The 22,042-nt window shown below is 44.9% G+C and overlaps 1 protein-coding gene and 1 long non-coding RNA gene across 49 annotated transcripts in view; one reads left to right on the forward strand and one right to left on the reverse strand.

Moving 5' to 3' along the window:
* Positions 1 to 2,519, reverse strand: part of DHRS7B (dehydrogenase/reductase 7B) — a 97,626-nt gene extending 95,107 nt beyond the window's left edge. For all 34 annotated transcript variants that reach the window (XM_008990947.5, XM_054255576.2, XM_078372381.1 and 31 more), the window contains exon 1: positions 2,164 to 2,519. Coding sequence is in view for 2 of the 34 variants with exons in the window: in XM_054255573.2 (XP_054111548.1) it covers positions 2,164 to 2,206 (43 nt within the window). In the remaining 32 variants the exon portion in view is untranslated. The remainder of the gene's footprint in view (positions 1 to 2,163) is intronic.
* Positions 1,933 to 19,440, forward strand: LOC103790872 (uncharacterized). Of its 15 annotated transcripts, none has more exons than XR_008481422.2 (7): positions 1,933 to 2,694; positions 2,794 to 3,252; positions 3,381 to 3,700; positions 3,981 to 4,100; positions 4,245 to 4,394; positions 18,344 to 18,563; positions 18,997 to 19,440. It is a non-coding gene; the product is annotated as an uncharacterized LOC103790872 (long non-coding RNA). The 15 variants fall into 15 exon arrangements; XR_013535380.1 differs by lacking the exons at positions 3,981 to 4,100; positions 4,245 to 4,394 and adding exons at positions 12,889 to 13,012; positions 17,831 to 17,881 and having other exon boundaries at positions 18,311 to 18,563; XR_013535381.1 differs by lacking the exons at positions 3,981 to 4,100; positions 4,245 to 4,394 and adding exons at positions 12,889 to 13,012; positions 17,831 to 17,881.
* Positions 19,441 to 22,042: the final 2,602 nt, after the last annotated feature.

A 22,042-nucleotide genomic window follows, 5' to 3' on the forward strand; every position in this document is an offset into this window, starting at 1 on the left:
ATCCAGCTAATTTTTGTATTTTTAGTAGAGACAGAGTTTGACCATGTTGGCAAGGCTGGTCTTGAACTCCTGACCTCAGGTGATCCTCCCGTCTCAGCCTCCCAAAGTGCTGAGATTACAGGGGTGAGCCACCAAGCCCTGTGGAGTTTTTAACACAAGGGTGGCAACTGCAGTAATCTAATTGCCATACCTCAAGAGGGGCCTCAGGTAAAGAAAAATGTCCTTGGGAACTATATGACAATTTCCCTGGATTATGTTCTGGACAAATGTGACAATTTTAGACCTCATAAGTTATAGTTGAAGTTTTCCAAAAATAGCTTTCCCCAAGGCCAGGTGCAGTGGCTCACGTCTATAACCCAGCACTTTGGGAGGCCGAGGCGGGTGGAAGTCAAGAGATCGAGACCATCCTGGTCAACCAGGTGAAACCCCGTCTCTACTAAAAATACAAAAATTAGCTGGGCATGGTGGTGCGTGCCTGTAGTCCCAGCTACTTGGGAGGCTGAGGCAGGAGAATTGCTTGAACTCAGAAGGCGGAGGTTGTGGTGAGCCGAGATCGTGCCATTGCACTCTAGTCTGGGTAACAACAGTGAAACTCCATCTCAAAAAAAAAAAAAATAGCTTTCCCCAAGCAACCATTTTGTCAGGACTCCAATGAGTGAGGTTATATACACAGGTTAAAAATGATAACTGTAGGCTGGGCGTGGTGGCTCACGCCTGTAATCCCAGTACTTTGGGAGGCTGAGGTCGGAGGATCACAAGGTCAGGAGTTCGAGACCAGCCTGGCCAACATGGTGAAACCCCATCTCTACCAAAAATACAAAAATTAGGGGCAGTGGTGAGAGGTTGTAATGCCAGCTACTCAGGAGGCTGAGGCAGGAGAATCCCTTGAACCCAGGAGGCAAAGGTTGCAGTGAGCTGAGACAGTGCCATTGCACTCTAGCCTGGGTGACAGTGGAAGACTCGGTCTCAAAAAAACAAAACAAAACTGTAATTCAGCAGGAAGTATAGGCACATTGTTTGGCCCACACCATGCCTCATCTTTGGGGGAGTATGTTTCCCCTTTTCCTAAAGGGCAAGAGCTATATCTAGTTTGTTGCCACAGTGCCATGTGCTTTTCATATAGGCATTTATTGATTGCAATATAGAAATGCTGAGGATGTGATGATGTTGTCATGCTACCTCCTGCATGAAGCCTTTCCTAACCGCACCGCCTTTCTCAGACTGAAAGTAACTTCCACATTCTTAGAATGTGGAGTATTCTTACAGCTCCAAACACATGGAACCTTGAGGAACAATTACTCCTATATTCGTCTTAATTATCCAAACCACCCTGAATCTTGCTACAAAGAACAGAAATTCTATGTATATTCAATGTGACTTTTTGGCACAGATTAAGCATTAATAATCTTTTGTTGAAGAAAGGTTAACACGTGGAACTTTAAAGCATAAATTCATAAATTTATGAATTTATAAATCTGTTTATGAATACATAATTTCACCTTAGATTTTAGGTGCTGATCTTTGAAGTTATAGGGTCTTTTTTTAACCCAGAAAGTGACTCTGGGCCGGGCCCAGTGGCTCACACCTGTAATCCTAGCACTTTGCGAGGCCGAGGCGGGTGGATCATGAGATCAGGATTTCGAGACCAGCCTGACCAACATGATGAAACCCTGTCTCTACTAAAAATACAAAAATTAGCTGGGCTTCGTGGCTGCGCCTGTAATCTCAGCTACTCAGGAGGTTGAGGCAGAAGAATCGCTTGAACCCGGGCGGCGGAGGTTGCAGTGAGCTGAAATAATGCCACTGCACTCCAGCCTGGGCGACAGAGCAAGACTGTCTCAAAAAAAAAAAAAAAAAAAAAAAAAAAAAAAAAAAAAAAAGCCAGGCGTGGTGTTAGGCGTCTGTGATCCCAGCCACTAAGGAGGCTGAGGCAGGAGAATCGCTTAAACCAGGGAGGTGGAGGTGCAATGAGCAGAGATCGCACCACTGCACTTCCAGCCTGGGCAAGAGAGCGGAACTCTGTCAAAAAAAAAAAAGCGACTTTGGAAAATAATAGTCATTTTGAGGTTGGGCAGTGCTCAATGCTATTATCGATTTCGTTAACATTGGGGTATTAAAAAATGTCAATCCGCGTATTACTGAAGACGGTGGCAGGGCTCTTACCTGAGGGACGGAAAAATTCTTGCTGCCTAGAATTCATTGACATTCTTTCTTTCCTCTCCAGGTTTCCGGCTCTGTGTGGAATAGGTACTGTCCTCCTTGTAGTTGTTAGGGAATCAGATACCGCATTTTGATCGTGGTAAGTTACTTGCTTTTCTATTTTTTTCCACCTTAAATTTACAGTGGAGAGGTGCAAATTCTGCCCCACCCTGGGGAGGCAGCTCCGGCTTCTAGGCAGCTTTGCCGCAGGTTCGGTATCCGCGACTTTAAAATGGACTCGGGAGTCTTTCAGGAAGCACGTCGCAGGAGACAAGGGCGTGAAGACAAGGACTTGCAGGCAGGCTCCCGCCCTTCGAGGCGGCGCGTGCGCTCCAGAGGCCGTCCGTTAATCCCTCCGTCGGTCCAGCAATGGATGGGCATAGGTCCTGGCTGGGCCAATCAGGCTCTGTTCTCTAGGGCTTTGGCGCGAAAAGACGCCAGGTCCAAAAAGAAAAAGAGGGAAAAAAAGAAAAAGGAAGAGGGAGTGTGAGATTGGTAGATTCTAGCAGCCCTCCTGTGAACCTGCCCGTTAATTCCTCTTCTCTAAATGTCTGCCTTTTTTTCTTCGTGTACAATTCCTTTTTGTCATTGCAGCAGGAGTAAATATCGATCTCGATCAACGTTGGTGTAAAAGGACCCTGCCTTTCAGGAGGTCATTTCGCCCCCAACAAAAGACTACACTTCCCAGCGACCCTTGCAGATCGGAAGAGCCGAGTCGCTCTAAGGCGGAGCCGCAGCAACTTCCGGCACCCTGGTAGGCTGGGCTAGTCGCGTTTTGCCACGGCGGCTGCTCTAGGTGAAGTGTTGTGGACCTCAGCCTCCTTCAAGTCCACGTTTAATGAAATACTGATAAAGAGGATAGCTTGCAGAAAGAGGATACCTTGCAGAAAGAGGATGTAGGATGGGAAATATCACTGTGGCAGTTTTGGAAAACGCCATTTGCCACAAAGACCTGTGAGAGCCTAAATACTGAAGAGATTACACTCCTCCCACCACCCAAATGTATTCAAATGCAAACAGCTTTAGACTGTAAAATAGGGGCAACGCAGCCCAGTAAGTATGAACTTCCCCATAACTCCTTCCATGCTTTTTTTTTTTTTTCTGGAATTGGTGGGGAGGGGATGTCAACCATCAAATACCGTAGAGATACATTCTTTTTCCTCACTCCCTTTTTTTCTTAGGGGGTTGCCTCTGCTTTGCTGGTGCCCTGAGTGTGTGCTCAAACTATATGGTGGATGCTCCAGCCTGGGGGAACGGTGTTTTGGGCAGAGGGAGCAGCACATGAAAATAAGTTAAACAGCGTGGTTAGGTACACGTGGATGGGTAGAAACCAGAGTGAGAATGGTGATTCATGATGCTGGAAGGCTGAGAAGAAACAGATCAGAAAGAGCCTTGTGCACCAATCATAATACTGAGCATCGATGACAACAGCCTTCTTTTGTTCTTAATACTCTAAGCACTTTTCATAAGCACTCATTTAACCACTCAACAACCCTGAGAGGTAGGTAATACGATTTTTTTTTTTTTTTTTTTTTGCTCTGTCACCCAGACTGGAGTGCAGTGGCCCGATCTCAGCTCACTGCAACCTCCCCTGGGTTCAAGCGATTCTCCTGTCTCAGCCTCCTGAGTAACTGGGATTACAGGCACGCGCCACCAAGCCCGGCTAAGTTTTCTATTTTTTTTTTTTTTTTTTTTTAGTAGAGACGGGGTTTTGCCATGTTGGCCAGGCTGGGATTATTTCATTTTACCGATGAGGAAAACTGGTTAAATACTTCCTTCAGGTTCGCACTGCTAGCAAGAGACAGAAATGTGATTTGTGCCCGGGAAGTCTTGCCCCAGATCTGCTCCCTTAACTTCATATTACTAATCAAAGGAGTTTGCACTTCAGCCTGAAGGTGAAAGTGAGTGCTTTCCTAGAATATGAAATTTGATAAAAACAAAAGTAGAGAATTTCACTAAAACCTTCTGGCCTGATTTTTGATACTTTGGGAAATATAGACTCAAGAATGTTACATCCTTTTTTTTTTTTTTTTTTTTTTTTTTAGGTATACTATACATATGATTGTAATATGCAGAAGATCAAGTGCACTGGCCCAGCGTGGTGGCTCACGCCTGTAATCTTAACACTTTGGGAGGCTGAGGCAGGAGGATGGATCACTTGAGGCCAGGAATTTGAGAACAGCCTGGCCAACATGGTGAAAGTCTGTCTTTACTAAAAAAAATGCCAAACTAAGCCAGCTGTAGTCCCAGTTACTCATGAGGCTGAGGCAGGAGAATCGCTTGAACCCGGGAGGCAGAGGAGCAGTGAGCCGAGATGGTGTCACTACACTCCAGCCTGGGCGATGAAGCGAGACTCCATCTCAAATAAAAAAAGTATCAATCTTAGAGTACAAACTTACGAGTTTTACACATGTGCACATCCGTATAATCACTCCTAGGCTGGTTTCCATTTCCACACACCAAGTCTCTCTCATACCCTTCTCCCTGTCACTATGTATGCCTAACCCCAGGAAACCATTCTTCTGACATCTAGCACCTCCATCGCCTGTTCCCGGACTTCATGAAGAGGTACGCTTTGTATCTGGCTTCTTTCACGCAACATTGTGTCTGTGATATTCATCCATGCCATTCCATGTAGCTGTAATTATCTTTTTCATTGCCTTATTAACAAGCCATTATATTATTATACTACAATCTATCAAACTGATAAACGATTTGGGTCATTTCCGTGTTTTGACTATTGCAAATAGCACCTCCTGGCACATTCCGTCTGCACCCAGGAGGGGAATTGCTAGATCACAGCTGCTGCGCTACACCTTCATTTAACGACTAACCAGTTTTGCTGCTGGTTCTGCAACCAAGCCCTGGCCAAACACCCCTAGATCGCGGGTAACTTTCTAGATCGTGGTCAACTTAGCAAGCTGCCGTTGACAGTCCTGGGTAGAACGTCTCTGCTTCAATCTGTAAGAGTTATGACTGGTGAAAGTGAGGCCATGTCACTTCCAAGTCCAGGTGAGATAGCTTCTTCCTTGTTCCCGGGAAGTCTAACCCCAGACTTGCTCTTGGAACCCAGCTGCTGTACTATCAGGAAGTCCAGGTTACATGAAGAAGTAACATGGAGTGTTCCGGTTAACAGCCCCAGCTGAGGTTCCAGCCGACTAGTGTCAACTGGTAGACATTTCAGCAAAGCCTTTAAAATGAATCAAGTACCAGCCACTATCTCCCTGCAAGTGTATGAGAGACCCTGGGAGAACCATACCAACCAACTTCCAAAACCATGAAAAAGTAAAATAAAATGTCACTGTGCTAAGGCACTAAGTTTTAAAGTGATTAACAGTTATTATGGGGCCCTCTCCTTCCCCATCCAGATCATCCTACTTTCTTTTCTTTTTTTTTTTTTTTTTTTTTTGTGACAGGCTTGCTCTGTTGCCCAGGCTGGAGTACAGTGGTGCAGTCATGGTTCACTGCAACCCCTGCCTCCTGGGTTCAAGCAATTCTCATGCCTCGGCCTCCCAAGTAGCTGAGACTACAAGCATGCGCCACCACACCTGGCTAATTTTTGTATTTTTAGTAGAGACAGGATTTCACCATGTTGACCAGGTTGGTCTTGAACTCCTGGCCTCAAGTGATCCTCCCATTTCAGCCTCACAACGTGCTACTGAGATTGCAGGCATGAGCCACCGCACCCGTCTTTTTGTTGTTTGTTTATTTGTAGACAGCCAGTTGCCCAGGCTAGAGTACAGTGGCACAATCATGGTTCATTGCAACCACTGCTTCCTTGGCTCAAGTCATCCTCTCCCTTTGGCTTCCCAAGTAGCTGGGACCATGGGCATATGCCACCATGCCTGGCTAATTTTTAATTTTTGTATTTTAAATTTTATTTTGTAGAGATGGGTTTTCGCCGTGTTGCCCAGGCTGGTCTTGAACTCCTGAGCTGAAGTGATCTGACTGCCTCAGCCTTCTAAAGAGCTGGGATTACAGACATCAATCACTGCACCCAGCCCCCCTACTTGATTTTCTTTCTCTTTTTTTTTTTTTTTTTTTTTGGGGGGGGGAGGAAGGCAGGAAGGAAGGGAAGAAGGACGGTAGGGAGGAAGGAAGGGATGAAGGAAGGAAGGAAGGGAGGAAGCGGGGAGGGAGGGAGGGAGGGAGGGAAGGGAAGAAAGGAAATCAAGCAATGAAAGAGACATTGCCGACCTGGATCTAGAGGTTTACAAGTTGATTTCTTTTTTTTTGAGAGAAGGAAAGAAAAAAAAATAATAAGTAAAGGAGAGGAAGAAAGAGGAAGAGAAAGAGGGAGAGTAAATGGAAATATTGCTTTATTTTGAAAAAAATTGGGTATTAATAATGGCCAATCAATGTTTCATTTAAACTAATGGGTAGGTGTGATGTGGTATTGACAAGAATGTATATTTTGTGTATTTGAAGTGGAGAGCTCTATAAATATTTATTAAGTTTACTTGTTCTGGATCTGAGTTCGAGTCCTTGATATCCTTATTAATTTTCTGTCTCATTGAATCTAAGTCTCCTATCTGGGTGTTAGGATCGTTAGCTCTTGTTGTTGCATTGATCCTTTTACCACTATATCTTTGTTGCTTTAAAATCTATTTTATCCGATACAAGAATTGCAACTCCTGCTTTTTATTTATTTATTATTTATTTTTGCTCTCCATTTGGTTGGTAAATCTTTCTCCATCCCTTTGTTTTGAGTCTTTGTGTATCCTTGCATGTGAAACAGGTCTGGATGTAACATGCCGTTGGGTTTTGGCTGTGTCTTTTGATTGGGAATTCAGTCAATTTAAATTTAGGGTTACTGCCATTTGATGTTGACTGGCTGTTTTATCCATTTGTTGGTGTAAATTCTTCTTTATGTTGGTGCTCTTTACTTTTTGGTGTATTTTTAGAAAGGCTAATACTGGTTGTTTCTTTCTGTGTGTAATGCTTCTTTCAGAAGCTCTTGTAAAGCAGGCCTGGTGGTAATAAAATCTCCGAGTTCTTGCTTGTTCATAAAAGATTTTATTTTTCCTTCAGTTGTGAAGCTTAGTTTGGCTGGATATGAAATTCTGGGCTGAAGGTTCTGTTCTTTGAGGATGTTGAATATCGGCCCCCACTCTCTTCTGGCCTGTAGAGTTTCTGCCGAGAGATCTGCTGTAAGTCTGATAGGCTTGCCTTTGTGGGTTATCCGACCTTTCTCTCTGGCTGCCCTTAGTATCCTCTCCTTCGTTTCAACCCTGGTGAATCTAACGATTATGTGCCTTGGGGTTGCTCTTCTTGAGGAATATCTTTGTGGTGTTCTCTGTATTACCTGGGGTTGAATGTTGACCTGCTTTGCTAGTTTAGGAAAATTTTCCTGAATAATATCCTGAAGGGTATTTTCCAGCTTGGATTCATTCTCTCCGTTGCATTCAGGTACACCTATCAAACGTAAATTTGGTCTTTTCACATAGTCCCACATTTCTTGGAGACTTTGCTCATTCCTTTTTATCCTTTTTTCTCTAATCTTTTCTTCACGTTTTATTTCATTAAGTTGGACTTTGACCTCTGATATCCCTTCTTCTGCTTGAACAATTCGAGTGTTTAAACCTGTGCATACTTCTCGGAGTTCCTGTATTGTATTCTTCAGTTCCATTAATTCACTCATACTCCTCTCTAAGTTGTCTATTCTCAATAGGATTTCATCAAGCCTTTTGTCAAAGTTCCTAGTTTCTTTACGTTGGGCTACAACATGGTCTTTTAACTCACCGAAGTTTGTTATTATCCATTCCTTGAAGAGTGATTCTGTCATCAGGAGGCGCTCGTTCTCCATCAAGCCTTGTTCCATTGTTGATGTGGAACTGTGATCATCTTTAGAGGGAGAGGCGTTCTGACTTTGAGTATTCTCAGCTTTTTTACGCTGGTTTCTTCCCGTCATTGTAAATTTATCCTCCTCTCGTCTTTGAAATTACCAACTTTCAGATTAGGTCTCTTGAGTGGACGTCCAGGTTGTTAGTTCCCAGGACCAGAGCAGCGGCGTTAAAACTGATGGTGCTTTTCTGCCCAGGATTCTCCTGTCGGGCTTCCTTCTTGTGTCCGTAGTAGGCGACTCTGCCTTCCCGGGGCTCCAAACCTCGGTCAGAAGGGGAACCGGTCCCGTTTACTCTGCTCCGAGAGCTGCCGCGCCGAGGTGCCGGCGGAACCGCTGCGCCGACCACGAGAGTCGCGCTGGCGACCCGTGTGTTTCCACCACTGGGGGATCTTCTGCTCCGTGAGCGACCAGACTTTGTCTGAAAGTGTGGCGTCCTCTAGTTCTCCGCGCCTTCCCTGAGAGCTGCAATCCCGGGATGTTAGCGATCGGCCATCTTGGATTGTTCTCCCGCATGTCGATTTTCTTTCTTTTTGAGACAGAATCTCTCTCTGTCATCCATGCTGTCCCACTTGATGTTCGGGACTGCTCCAGTGTCCCGCCTTTAGACGGCCTTCCCTGACTTTTAGTGCTGAGAGAGGGCTTTCTCCAGGCTCCCAGTCCTCTGCATCCCTCTATCATGTCTCCTCCATGCCCTATTATCACTGCTCGTTTGCTTGTCTGACGCCCTCATTTAAAAGTTTAAACTCCCGTGGGCAGTGACTATATTTTAAAAATAAACCTTCTGGGCCGGGCGCAGTGGCCCAAGCCTGTAATCCCAGCACTTTGGGAGGCCGAGGTGGGTGGATCACGAGGTCAAGAGATCAAGACCATCGTGGTCAACATGGTGAAACCTCGTCTCTACTAAAAATACAAAAAAATTAGCTGGACATGGTGGCATGTGCCTGTAATCCCAGCTACTCAGGAGGCTGAGGCAGAATTGCCTGAACCCAGGAGGCGGAGGTTGCGGTGAGCCAAGATCGCGCCGTTGCACTCCAGCCTGGGTAACAAGAGCGAAACTCTGTCTCAATCAATCAATCAATCAGTAAACCTTCTGTATTCTCAATAGCTAGGACAGAGCTAGAAAAAAAAAAGTAAGGGCTAGTAAACGATATGGAGGGAATAACTTAAGCAAAGCGGGTACTTACGAGTCAAGTACTGGCTGGGCAAGTTAGGGCAGGGCTTAGGGGGACAAGCTGCCTGGTTCCCTATCCCAGCTGCCCTCCAGCCTGGGCAACACAGTGAGGCTCGAAGATTCTTTCTGACCTCTCCTATCCCAGCCTTAGGCAGTTACTGTACTTCTCTGGGTCCCAATTTCTGAAATGTGGAAATGGAAATGGTAGTACCAAAGAAAAAAGTCTAATGTACAAGTTTAATAACAAGGAGTCTAGCTCTCAGAACAACCAACTAACAACTGACAGATAAAAAGAGAAGATGGTGCTTATTGTTCAAATTATTACATAGCTGTCATCAATTCTCATTGGAAGATGCTTGTCTTTTGATAAAAACCAGAAATTTCTGTCTTTTATTAATTAAAAACAAGATATGGTTTTTTTTTTATTTTTTATTTTTTTTAAAGAGAAAAAGAAGGGGAAAAAAAGAAAAAGAGGGAAAAAGGAATATTACTTCATTCCTAAAATGGGTTTCAATAATGGCCGATCAATATTTTGAGTGTTTAAAGTGGTTAATGCATATTTTATGTGTTTAAAATGGAGACCTCTATTGTGTTTATTTGTTCTGGCTCTGAGTTCAAGTCCTGGATATCGTTATCAATTTGTTGTCTCGTTGAATCTAAATCTCATTATGGGTCTTATGTATCTGGGTGTTAAGATCTCTTATTGTTACATTAATCCTTTTACCCTTGCATACTTGTAGCTTTGAAATCTATTTTATTAAGTGTGAGAATTGCAACTCCTGCTTTTTATTTATTTATTTTTGCTCTCCATTTGGTTGGTGAGTTTTTTTCCATCCCCTTGTTTTGAGTCTTTGTATATCTTTAGATATATCGTTAGATTTTGTGGATAATGTATATTTTGTGTGTTTAAAATGGAGAGCTCTATTGAATTTATTTGTTCTGGATCTTAGTTCCAGTCCCAGATATCATTATCAATTTTCTGTCTCATTGAATCTAAATCTCATTGTGGGTCTTATGTATCTGGGTGTTAAGATCTCTTATTATTACATTAATCCTTTTACCCTTGTATCCTTGTAGCTTTGAAATCTATTTTGTCAAATGTGAAAATTGCAACTCCTGCTTTTTATTTATTTATTTTTGCTCTCCATTTGGTTGGTACGTTTTTTTTTTTTCCAACCCTTTATTTTGAGTCTATGTATATCTTTGGATATACCGTTAGATTTTGTCTGTATCTTTTGATTGGGAGATTTGGTCGATTTAAATTTAGGGTTGCTGCCATTTGATATTAACTGGCTATTTTGTCCTTTCGTTGATAAAAATTGCTCTTTACTTTTTGGTGTATTTTTAGAAAGGGTCATACTGGTTGTTCCTTTCTGTGTATAATGCTTCTTTTAGAAGTAAAGCAGGCCTGGTGGTAATAAAATCTCTGAGTACTTGCTTGTTCCTAAAAGATTTTATTTTTCCTTCAAATGTAAAGCTTAAATTGGCAGGATATGAAATTCTGGGCTGAAAGTTCTGTTGATTAAGTATATTGAATATTGGCCCCCACTCTCTTCTAGCTTATAGGGTTTCCATTGAGAGATCTGCTGTAAGCCTAATAGGCTTACCTTTATGGGTAACTTGATCTTTCTCTCTGGCTGCCCTTAATATTTTCTCCTTCATTTCAGTCTTGGTGAATCTAACAATTATGTGCCTTGAGGTTGGTCTTCTTGAGGAATATCTTTGTGGTGTTCTCTGTATTGCCTGGGGTTGAATAGTGTCCTGCTTTGCTAAATTAGGAAAATTTTCCTGGATAATGTCCTGGAGAGTATTTTCCAGATTGAATTCATTCTCTCTGTCACATTCAGGTACACCAATCAAGCGTATATTAGGTCTTTTCACATAGTCCCATATTGCTTGGAGACTTTGCTCATTCTTTTTTATCCTTTTTTCTCTATTCTTGTCTTGTCGTTTTGTTTCATTAAGTTGGTCTTCGACCTCTGATACCCTTTCTTCTGCTTGATCCATTCGGCTGCTTAAGCTTGTACATATTTCACTAAGTTCTCGTGTTGTATTTTTCAACTCCGTAAGTTCATTTGTATTCCTCTCTATATTGTCTATTCTTTTCAACATTTCATCGAACCTTTTTTTCCAAGTTCTTAGTTTCTTTACATTGGGTTAGAACAAGTTCCTTTAACTCCCAGAAGTTTCTTATCATCCACCTTTTAAAGCCTACTTCAGATAATGGCACACAGTCCTTTTCCATCAGGGCTTGTTCCGTTACTGATGAGTCCTTTTCCATCAGGGCTTGTTCGGTTGCTGATGAGTCCTTTTCCATCAGGGTTTGTTCCGTTGCTGATGGGTTCTGATTCTGAGTATACTCGGCCTTCTTAGGCTGTTTTTTTCCCTTCATTGTAGATGAACTGCCTTTCTAATTAGGTTTCTGAGTCGACGTCCGACTTATTGATTCCCAGTGCTGGGATCCGAGCAACCCACTGTGGCGGCCTAAATAGCAGCGATAAGACTGATGGTGCTCTTCTGCCTGGGAATCTCTGGTCTGGCTTCCCTCTTGAGTCCGCAACAAGCGGCTCTGACTTCCCGGAGCTCCAAACTCCAGTCAGTAGGGGAAGCGGTCCCGTTGGCTCTGCGTGAAGAGCTGCTGCGTCGAGACACCGGCAAAACCGCTGCGGCGGCCACAAGAGTCGCGCTGGCGACCCGTGGGGCTCCTCCACTGGGAATCGGCTAATCGGTGAGTGACGAAAATTCGTCTAAAAATGTGGCGTCGTCTCGTTCTCTGAGCTTTCACTGGGAGCTACAATCCCGAGCTGTTAGTGGTCGGCCATCTTGGATCGATCTCAAGATATGGTTTATATAAGATGCCAAGCTTTTGGTGTATTTCAAGGCTTCCTGGAAGCTTCTATATTCATGGCCTGTCTCAGAATGCAAGATTTTTAGAAATTGAAAGCTTTTTGTTTATATTTTATTTTATTTTGAGAGACAGGCTTTCACTATGTCACCCACGCTAGAGTGCAGTGATGTTATCATAGCTCACTGCAGCCTCAAACTCCTGAGTGGAGGGCTCCTCCTGGCACAGCCTCCCCAGTAGGTGGGACTACAAGTGTGCACCACCATGCCTGGCTTTTTTTTTTTTTTTTTTTTGGTGCTGACAGGGTCTTGCTATGTTGCCCAGACTGATGCTGAATTCCTGGCCTTAAAGCAATCCTCCCACCTTGGCCTCCCAAAGCACTGGGATTATAAGTGTAAGCCACCACGCCTGGCCTTCCTTTTAACTTTTTGAAGTGTATATATGTTCTGGGTTGAAGAGTCTAATGAGTCACATCAGACAGAGCTAGTCTCAACTACTTCATTGGGTTGTTATGCAGCTTAAATTATACATACAGCTGACCCTTGAACAATACAGGTTTGAACTGCACCAGTCTATTTATAAACGGATTAAAAAATAAAAGTGTGCCTACCTCTACTGTCTCCCCTTTCATCTCTTCCACCACTTCTTTCCCACTCCTAAGACCAACCCCTCCTGCTCTCACTCCTCCTCTTTCTTCCCCTCCTCCTCTTCTGCCTTAGCCTACTCAACATGAAGATGATGAGGATGAAGACCTTTACCATGATCCACTAAATATGTGTTTTCTTCCTTATGATTTTATTTTCTCTCTCTTTTTTTTTTCTGAGACAGTGTCTTGCTCTGTCACCCATGCTGAAGTACAGTGGCACAATCTCGGCTCACTGCAGCCTTGACCTCCTACCTCAGCTCCTCAAGTGGTCCTCCCACCTCAGCCTCCTGAGTATCAGGACCACAGGTGTGTATCACAACTCCTGGCTAATTTTTGTATTTTTTGTAGAGATGGGAATTCACCATGTTGCCCAGGCTGCTTTCGAACTCGTGGACTGACGTGATCCTCCTGCATTGGCATCCCAAAATACTGGGATTACAGGTGTGTGCTGCTGCACCTGGCCTGATTTTCTTTTTCTTTTTGTTTTTTTCTTTATTATTTTTTTTTTTGAGATAGGGTCTCACTCTGTCACCCAGGTTGGAGTGCAGTGGCGGGATCTCAGCTCACTGCAACCTCAACCTCCTGGGCTCAAGCGATTATCTTGCTTCAGCTTCCCAAGTAGTTGGGACTACAGGTGTGTGCCACCATGCCCAGCCAGGTTTTCTAATTTCTCTAGCTTACTTTATTGTAAGAATACAGGTTAGAATATGTATAACATTAAAAAATGTGTTAATTAATTTATGTTATCATTAACAGTAAGCTGTTGGTAGTTAAGCTTTGGGGGAATCCAAAGTTATATGCAGTTTTTCAACTGCATGTGGGGTTGGTGTCCCTAACACCCCCTCAGTGTTCAAGGGTCAACTGTATATGTATATATGTATCAATCTATCTGTGTATAACAATAGAACAGGTCTTGTTACATAGTAACTACTCAATAATTATCAGTTAGCCTTGTTATTGCTAACGGTGGGGGGGCCCAGCTGAGGTGTAGGGGCAGGCTCATCAAGGCCTCTGAAAGCCAGTTTCACATCCTCAGCCGCCATAAAGTTGTGTGAGTTTGGGCCTCTGAGCCACAGTCCCTTGTGGGTGAAGTGGGGATTGATGCCTGCTTCATGGGGTGGTTGAAAAGACCCATACAAACTTATAGATGAAAAAGGGATGGCTGGGCATAGTGGCTCATGCCTGTAATCCCAGCACTTTGGGAGGCCGAGGCAGGTGGATCATGAGGTCAGGAATTTGAGACCAGCCTGGCCAACATGATGAAACCCCATCTACTAAAATTACAAAAATTAGCCAGGCATGGTGGCACGTGCCAGTAGTCCCAACTACTCAGAAGGCTGAGGCAGAAGAATAACTTGAATCTGGGAGGCAGAGGTTGCAGTGAGCCAAGATAGCACCACGGCACTCCAGCCTGGGCAATACAGCGAGACTCAGTCTTAACAAAATAAAATAAAAATAAATAAATAAATAAAACAGAGTCACATTTGTCCCCACGGATGGAATGCAGGTCCCTTAGATAAGACCTTATAAGAGCAAGGCAAAAGTCTCAGTCCTAAAGAGTCTTGGTCCTAGGGTGCCACAAAGTACTGTGGCTCACAGATGAAAATGAGGCTGGGTGTGGTGTCTCACACCTGTAATCCCAGCACTCTAGCAGGCCGAGGTGGGAGGATTGCTTGAGCCCAGAAATTTGACACTGGCCTGGGCAAAATAGCAAGACCCCATCTCTACAAAGAATTTGAAAAATTAGACGGGCATGGTAGTGCACACCTATAGTCCCAGCTACATGGGAGGCTGAGGTGGGAGGATGACTTGAGCCCTGGAGATTGAGGCTGCAGTGAGCCATGATTGCACCACGGCACTACAACCTGGGCAACAGAGCAAAAGCTCATCTAAAAAAAAAAACCAATTCAGGTAACTTTCACTGTCTCTTGTGGCTGGATGTTGCCACGTGACTAAGTTCTGGCCAGTGAAGATTTGAGCACAATTATCATGTGTTCCTTTTAAGTGGATATCCTTTAAGGGACTGGATGGTACTTTCCCTGCCCTTCAGAAGCTGAATGAGGAGATGGTGCAGGTTTAATAGGATGGTTAGGAAGAGCTCACTGAGAAAGGGACCTTTGAGCGACTTGGCAAGGAAGCATGCTGCATGCGGAGAAGAGCCTTCCAGGCCACAGGCAGCAGGTGCAAAGGTCCTGGGGCAGGAACATTCCTGGTGTTTTGGAGGAGCTGGAAGGAGTGGGGTGTGTGGCTGGAGTGGACCAAAAAGGGGACGGCGGAGGAGATGGCCATGGAAGAATGGCTGGTTGTAAGGACCTGGGGAGTGTGTGTCGTGTGTGGCAAAATATGCAAAACATAACATTTTTATGATTTTAACCACTTTTTATAATTTTTTTTTGAGATGGAGTCTCACCCTGTTACCCAGGCTGGAATGCAATGGCTTGATCTTGGCTCACTGCAACCTCTACCTCCTGGGTTCAATCGATTATCCTGCCTCAGCCTCCTGAGTAGCTGGAATTACAGGCATGCGCCTGGCTAATTTTTTGTATCTTTAGTAGAGACAGGTTTTCACCATGTTGGTTAGGCTGGTCTTCAACTCCTGACCTTATGATCTGCCCGCCTTGGCACTTCCAAAGTGCTGGGATTATAGGTGTGAGCCACTGTGCCTGGCCCCACTTTTTATAATTTTAATGCAATACTTAACATTTTTTTTGCTGGGCGCGGTGGCTCATGCCTGTAATCCCAGCACTTTGGGAGGCTGAGGCAGGTGGATCACAAGGTCAAGAGATCGAGAGCATCCTGGTCAACATGGTGAAACCCCGTCTGTACTAAAAATACAAAAAATTAGCTGGGCGTGGTGCTGCATGCCTGTAATCCCAGCTCCTCAGGAGGCTGAGGCAGGAGAACTGCCTGAACCCAGGAGGTGGAGGTTGTGGTGAGCCAAGATCGCGCCATTGCACTCCAGCCTGGGTAACAAGAGCGAAACTCCGTCTCAAAAAAAATTTTTTTTTCATTGAGGTGAAATTCACAGACTATAAAATTAAGCATTTTGACAATTCAGTGACATTAAGTGCATCCATAATGTTATGCAGCCACTACCTCTATCCGGACACTTTCATCACCCCAAAAGGAGATCCTGTTCCTCTTAAGCAGTGACTGCCTCTTTGCTCCTCCCCCAATCCCTAGCAATGACTGATCTGCTTCCTATTCTGGATATATCATATACGTGGAATTGCATAACGTGTGGCCTTCTGTCTGGCTTCTTTCACTCAGCATAACATTTTCAAGGTTCATCCATGTCTAAGCAGGCATCATTCATTCCTTCTTATGGCAGAATGATATTCTCTTTTATGGATATACCACATTTTGTTGATCCTTTTTGTTGATGGATATTTGGGTTGCTTTAAGGACTTTGCTTTGATGCTAAGTGAGGTAGGAGACATTGCAGGGTTCTGAGCAGGGAGGGGACAGGACCTGGCTGAAGTGAAGAAGAGATAGGCAAGAGCAATCATCTAGGTAAGAGAGAAAGGTGACTTGGCCCAGCATGGCGGCAGTGAGGGTGCTGGATCTATTTCAAGGTGGGCTGGGATTCGCTGGTGGGCAACATGGAAACCTGCAGGGAGAGCCTCCCGCATGCTCTGCGAGCCCCTTCAACCCTGTGGCTAGCTCTGCTCACTACCCTGCCAGCTCCTTAATCTGCTGGGGTGCCCTCTGGGTGCAGCAGAGGGATTGCAACCAAGGGAAAATGGAAAACCGAGCCCCTTTATCATGTGAACAGGAAGAATCTGTGACCCAAAAGGCACGTCTGGAGGATAGAAATGAAAGCCAAGTGTTCCATCACCATTCTGGAGATCAGCTGAGTTGTCTGGCCTGAAACTGGTGTCCAGGCCTTCCCCTCCTCTCTCCCCTGCACCACAAAGCTGCCCACCGGGCTTAGTAGACCCTGGAAACTCACGATGTGGCGTGCATCTGTTCAGCTGCCGTCATGCCTGGACCTCAGGCATCCTGATGCCAGAGAGCAAGGCATCCATTGTAGGGCTTTACTTTGTGCTTCCCTGGCAGAAAAGAGGAAGAGCTGCCTCCTTACCCTGGTGGCACATCTGAGGCCACTGGCGTCTTGGAAACATCAAGGAGTGGCATGTTGCCTGGTTCCATGCTGCCTGGTAGGAGGGGCTGGAAGTTTCTGAATATCTGACTTCTTGTCCCATCCAAAGCCCCCAGGATGGACAACTCCGGTGCTAGAGCCCAGGGAAGTATGAAGTTGGCTGAGTTTGGCCTTGACAGATGCTTTCCCTACTCCTGGGTTGGGAGGCAGCTACTTAGCTCCCCTCCCTGTCTTGCCTGAGGCTGCTGGGGTTACCTTCCATAGGCAGTTTATGTTATTAGTCAATTATGACATTAACAGGAAGTATGAAAATCAGAGAAAGCACCCATCTCTGGCCCACTGTGTGAACGGAGCAGCAGGCAGCTGGGAAGAACTGGCGTTGGGGCTGTGACATTGTATGAGCTTGGGCAGATTGTCTGATTTGCCTGGCCCAGACCTTCTCATCTGTAAAGTGGAGTGAATGACCCCCACCCCGTGGAATGCCTCATCTCACATGCCCGACATGATGCCTGGCACACAGTGCTCGCTCAGTCCGTGCTGTTGTGATGGTAAGGAGGCTGCTCGTGTCTGTATGGTCCCTCCCAGTCTGTTTGCGTCCCTAGACTTCCACATCAGGTAGTGCGTATGATTGGGTCAATTGTGTGACCTACGTTAAGATGACCTACGTTAAGAAGTTCTGGTTTTGTTTGTTTTTGAGGCTCTGTGGCCCAGGCTGCAGTACAGTGGTATGATCTCAGCTCACACTCACTGCCACCTCCACCTCCCAGGCTTAAGCTATTCTCCGGCCTCATCCTCCAAAGTAGCTGAGACTACAGCTGCATGCCACCATGCCTGACTCATTTTTTAATTTTTATTTTTGTAGAGATGGGTTTCACCATCTTGCTCAGGCTGGTCTGGAATTCCTGGGCCAAGTGATCTATTGGCCTCAGCCTCCCAAAGTGCTGGGATTACAGGGATGAGCTACCACACCCAGCCTACCCTAAATTCTTTACTCTTTATAACTCATTTAATCTTTACAACAGCCCCATGAGATGGATACGGTCGTTACCCCATGATACAAATGAGGAAACTGAGTAAGTTGCTTGAAGTCACATGTCTGTAAGTACTTTAGACAGAATCAGAACCTAGGCAGCCTGGTCCTGACCTATGCTTTGCTTATTTGTTTGAGACTAAGTCTTGCTCTGTCACCCAGACTTAGGTGCAGTGGTGCCATCTTGGCTCACTGCAACCTCTGCTTCCTGGGTTCAAACGATTCTCATGCCTCAGCCTCCAGAATAGCTGGGATTACAGACGTATACCACCATGCCTGGCTAATTTTTGTATTTTTAGTAGAGACGGGGTTTTGGCATGTTGGCCAGGCTAGTCTCAAACTCCTGACCTTGAGTGATCTGCCCACCTCCCAAAGTACTGGGATTACAGGCGGATGCTTTACTTTGCCCCCTTAGAGGCATGTATTCCTAGCTATTTTGGAAATGATGTCTTCTGTTCTTTCTTTTATACAGAGGAGAATTCTAATAGCCAAACTATTTCAACAGGCCTTCATCCATGTCTAGGGCCTGAGTGAATCAAGGGAATATGCAAGGTTGTCTCATTAAGTGAAGATGATATGGAGCAAAACAACCAAATGATGAAGATGAATGAGACTGAGACAACGACTGTAACCAAAGCCACATTCTACCGTCTTCAGGACGTGGTCTCCTGCCTTCTGTGGGGATGACACCCTCTGATACCTGCATCCACTGTGACCTTGGGGAGGTGATTTGAGTTCCCAAAGGCTCTGTTTACTTGTCTGTAAGAATGGGATGAAAGCACACACCTCACAGAATTATGACAAGGGTCACATGAAATCATATGTGGAAAAGCCCTTTAAAACCTACAAAGTGGCCACGAACAGTGGCTCACGCTTGTAATCCCTGCTACTCAGAAGGCTGAGGCAGGAGAACCGCTTGAACCCAGGAGGTGGAGGTGGCAGTGAGCCGAGATCACACCATTGCACTCCAGCTTTGGCCACAAAAGCAAAACTCCATCTACCGGTGGTGGGGGGAGTGGGGAAGGTGGGCAGGTGGGGGTTGGGGGGTGATGGTGGGGGTGTGGGGGTAGGGGGTGGGGTGGTGGGGGATCTGAAAAGAGACATGCACATGGGTGGTAATGGTATTTTTCTTCTCTACTCTTATTTCCCTCTTCTTAGAGCAAAATATTACCCAGGATCATATATGGAAATCTCTGCTTTGGCAATTTGAATGAATTATGCAAAATAAATCATTTACTAAGACATTTGTGGCCTGGGCACGGTGGCTCATGCCTGCAATCTCAGCAATTTGGGAGGCCGGGGTGGGTGGATCATGAGGTCAGGAGGTAGAGACCAACCTGACCAACATGGTGAAACCCTGTCTCTGCTAAAAATATAAAAATTAGTCTGGCATGGTGGCACCAACCTATAATCTGAGCTACTCATAAAGGAACATTTTTGGGTTTTAAATTTTTAGAATACATGATATAAAGTTTTGTGACGCACAGAGGAGCAATTTTCGTCTTTGTTCTCTATTCTGTGGATGTAAAAAATCCATTCCTGTATATTTGTTAGGCAATAAATGTACCATTTCCAGGACTGTAATAAAACCTAACGGACAAACCGGCAGTCTCAAAACAATGGATTTCTTAGCCTCCTTGCAGCAAGGGAGATCACTTAACAGAGGAACCTGGTGTCCTCCTCAAACAAAGGTAGAGGCAGGGTTCTGACAGGATCTGGAGGAGGACAGAGGTCAGGTACAATAAAATGAAGCAGCGTTGTTGTAGGCACGAAGCTCACAGGACTACATGTAAAGCTGTAAAGGGGTTAACATCAGAAGCCGACCCAGGCTCCTATTCCCTTGGAAACTACGAAGTTAAAATAAATGTAGGATGTTATGCTTTAAAAGTGCCTTTCTGAAAAAAAAAAAAAAAAAAATCCTGTTTCTGAAGCTCTGCACTTGGGCTGGAAATTGAGGCTGCTTCTTTGTGTCCAAGAACGTTCCAGTCTCACTAACATGGTTTCAAACAGCAAAGTTTCTGACAGTCCATGATTTTAGAGAACAAATTTCTCCAAAATCTATAGCTTACAATTTCTGTAGGTTCGCAGTCACAGAGGAGGACTGTGGCTAAGAGACACTCCTGCAGGTGGTCACGGTGAGACAGGAAGGAGGGCTCCCAGGTGGACATAAAGATGGTCCTGAAGCTGTAGGTGGCACTGTGCCTGGGGCATTTTAGGGTCCAGTTCAAGCTGTGCTCTTAGGGTCATCCTCACACATCCCTTCACAGTGTGGCCCTTGATAAAAAAGTTGGCTGGGCGCGATGGCTCACGTCTGTAATCCCAGCACTTTGCAAGGGTGAGGTGGGTGCATCACCTGAGGTCAGGAGTTCGAGACCAGCTTGACCAACATGGAGAAACCCTGTCTCTACTAAAAATGCAAAAAATTAGCCGGGCATGGTGATGCATGCCTGTAATCCCAGCTACTCAGGAGGCTGAGGCAAGAGAATCACTTGAACCTGGGAGGCAGAGGTGGCAGTGAGCCAAGCTAGGGCCATTGCACTCCAGCCTGGGCCACGAGAGTGAAACTCCATCTCAAAAAAAAAAAAAAAAAAAAAAAAGGCCGGGTGCAGTGGCTCAGGCCTGTAATCCCAGCACTTTGGGAGGCTGAGGTGGGAGGATCACCAGGTCAGAAGATCGAGACCATCCTGGCTATCATAGTGAAACCCTGTCTCTACTAAAAATACAAAAAAATTAGCAGGACATGGTGGTGGGCATCTGTAGTCCCAGCTACTCCAGGGGCTGAGGCAAGAGAATTGCTTGATCCTGGGAGGTGGAGGTTGCTGTGAGCCGAGATTGTGCCATTGCACACCAGCCTGGGTGATAGACGGAGACTCCATTTTGAAAACTATAATAATAAGAAAAAAGTCATGTTCCCTTTAAATAATGTCTTACTTTCCTCTGGCTTCTGTCAGAATTTGCTCTTTTTTTTTTAGACCAAGTCTCACTCTGTCGCTAGGCTGGAGTGCAGTGGTGTGATCTCAGATCACTGCAACCTCCGTCTCCTGGGTCCAAGCAATTCTCCTGCCTCAGTCTCCCCAGTAGCTGGGACTACAGGTGCACACCACCACGCCCGGCCAAGAATTTGCTCTTTACTATTTGTTTTCAGCAGTCAAACTATGATAGGCTTATATACATTTTGTTCACATTGATCCTACTTGGAATTCAGTGGGATTTTTAAATATGTAAATCTGTATCTTTCAACAAACTGGGGAAAATTTCTGCCAGTATCTCTTCAAATATATTTTTCTATCTCATTCTTCCCCCTTTCCCTCCAGGACTCGAGTTACACATGTGCTCGGCCTTTGATATTGCCCTACAGGTTTCTGAGATGTTCTTTTTTTCTTACAACTATTTTTTTCTTTGTTCTTATGTCATTTCCATTCTGCCTTTAAGCCCATTTGGTGACCTTTTTATAGAAAATATTGATATTTCAGTTACAGGATTTCTATTTGGTTCTTCTGTATAGTTTTATTTCACTGCTATTTTCTTTTTGATTTTTTTTAGAGACAGGGTCTGGCTCTGTTGCCCAGGCTGGAATGCAGTGGTGTGATCATGGCTCACTACAGCCTCCAACTCTGGGGCTCAAGTGACCCTCCCCGCCCTCAGCCACCCAAGTAGCCGGGATTACAGGTGTGTGCCACCACACCCAGCTCATTTTTTTTTTTTGTAGAGACAGAGTTTCATCATGTTGCCCAGGCTGGAATTTATTTGTTTTTTTTTTTTTGTAGAGCCTATATTACCTAGGCTGGTCTTGAACTCCTGGCCTCAAATGATCCAGCTGCCTCAGTCTCCCAAAGTGCTGGGATTATAGGTGTGAACCACCGCACCTGGCCTTCATTGCTATTTTCCATCCTTTTATTCATTGTAGACATACTTTCCTTTACCTCACTGTGCACAGTTACCATAGCTGCTTTGAAATCCTTATATACTAATTTGAATATCTGACATATCTTATGGTTGATCATCTTTGCTGTTTATTTATTTTTTTTTTTTTGAGATGGAGACTTGCTCTGTCACCCGGCTGGAGTGCAGTGGCGCAATCTTGGCTCACTGCAGTCTCCACCTCCTGGGTTCAAGTGATTCTTCTGCCTCAGCCTCCTGAGTAGCTGGAACCACAGGTGCATGCCACCACGCCCAGCTAATATTTTTGTATTTTCAGTAGAGA

This window comes from Callithrix jacchus, chromosome 5 (assembly GCF_049354715.1).
Source record: "Callithrix jacchus isolate 240 chromosome 5, calJac240_pri, whole genome shotgun sequence".
Taxonomy (NCBI): domain Eukaryota; kingdom Metazoa; phylum Chordata; class Mammalia; order Primates; family Cebidae; genus Callithrix; species Callithrix jacchus.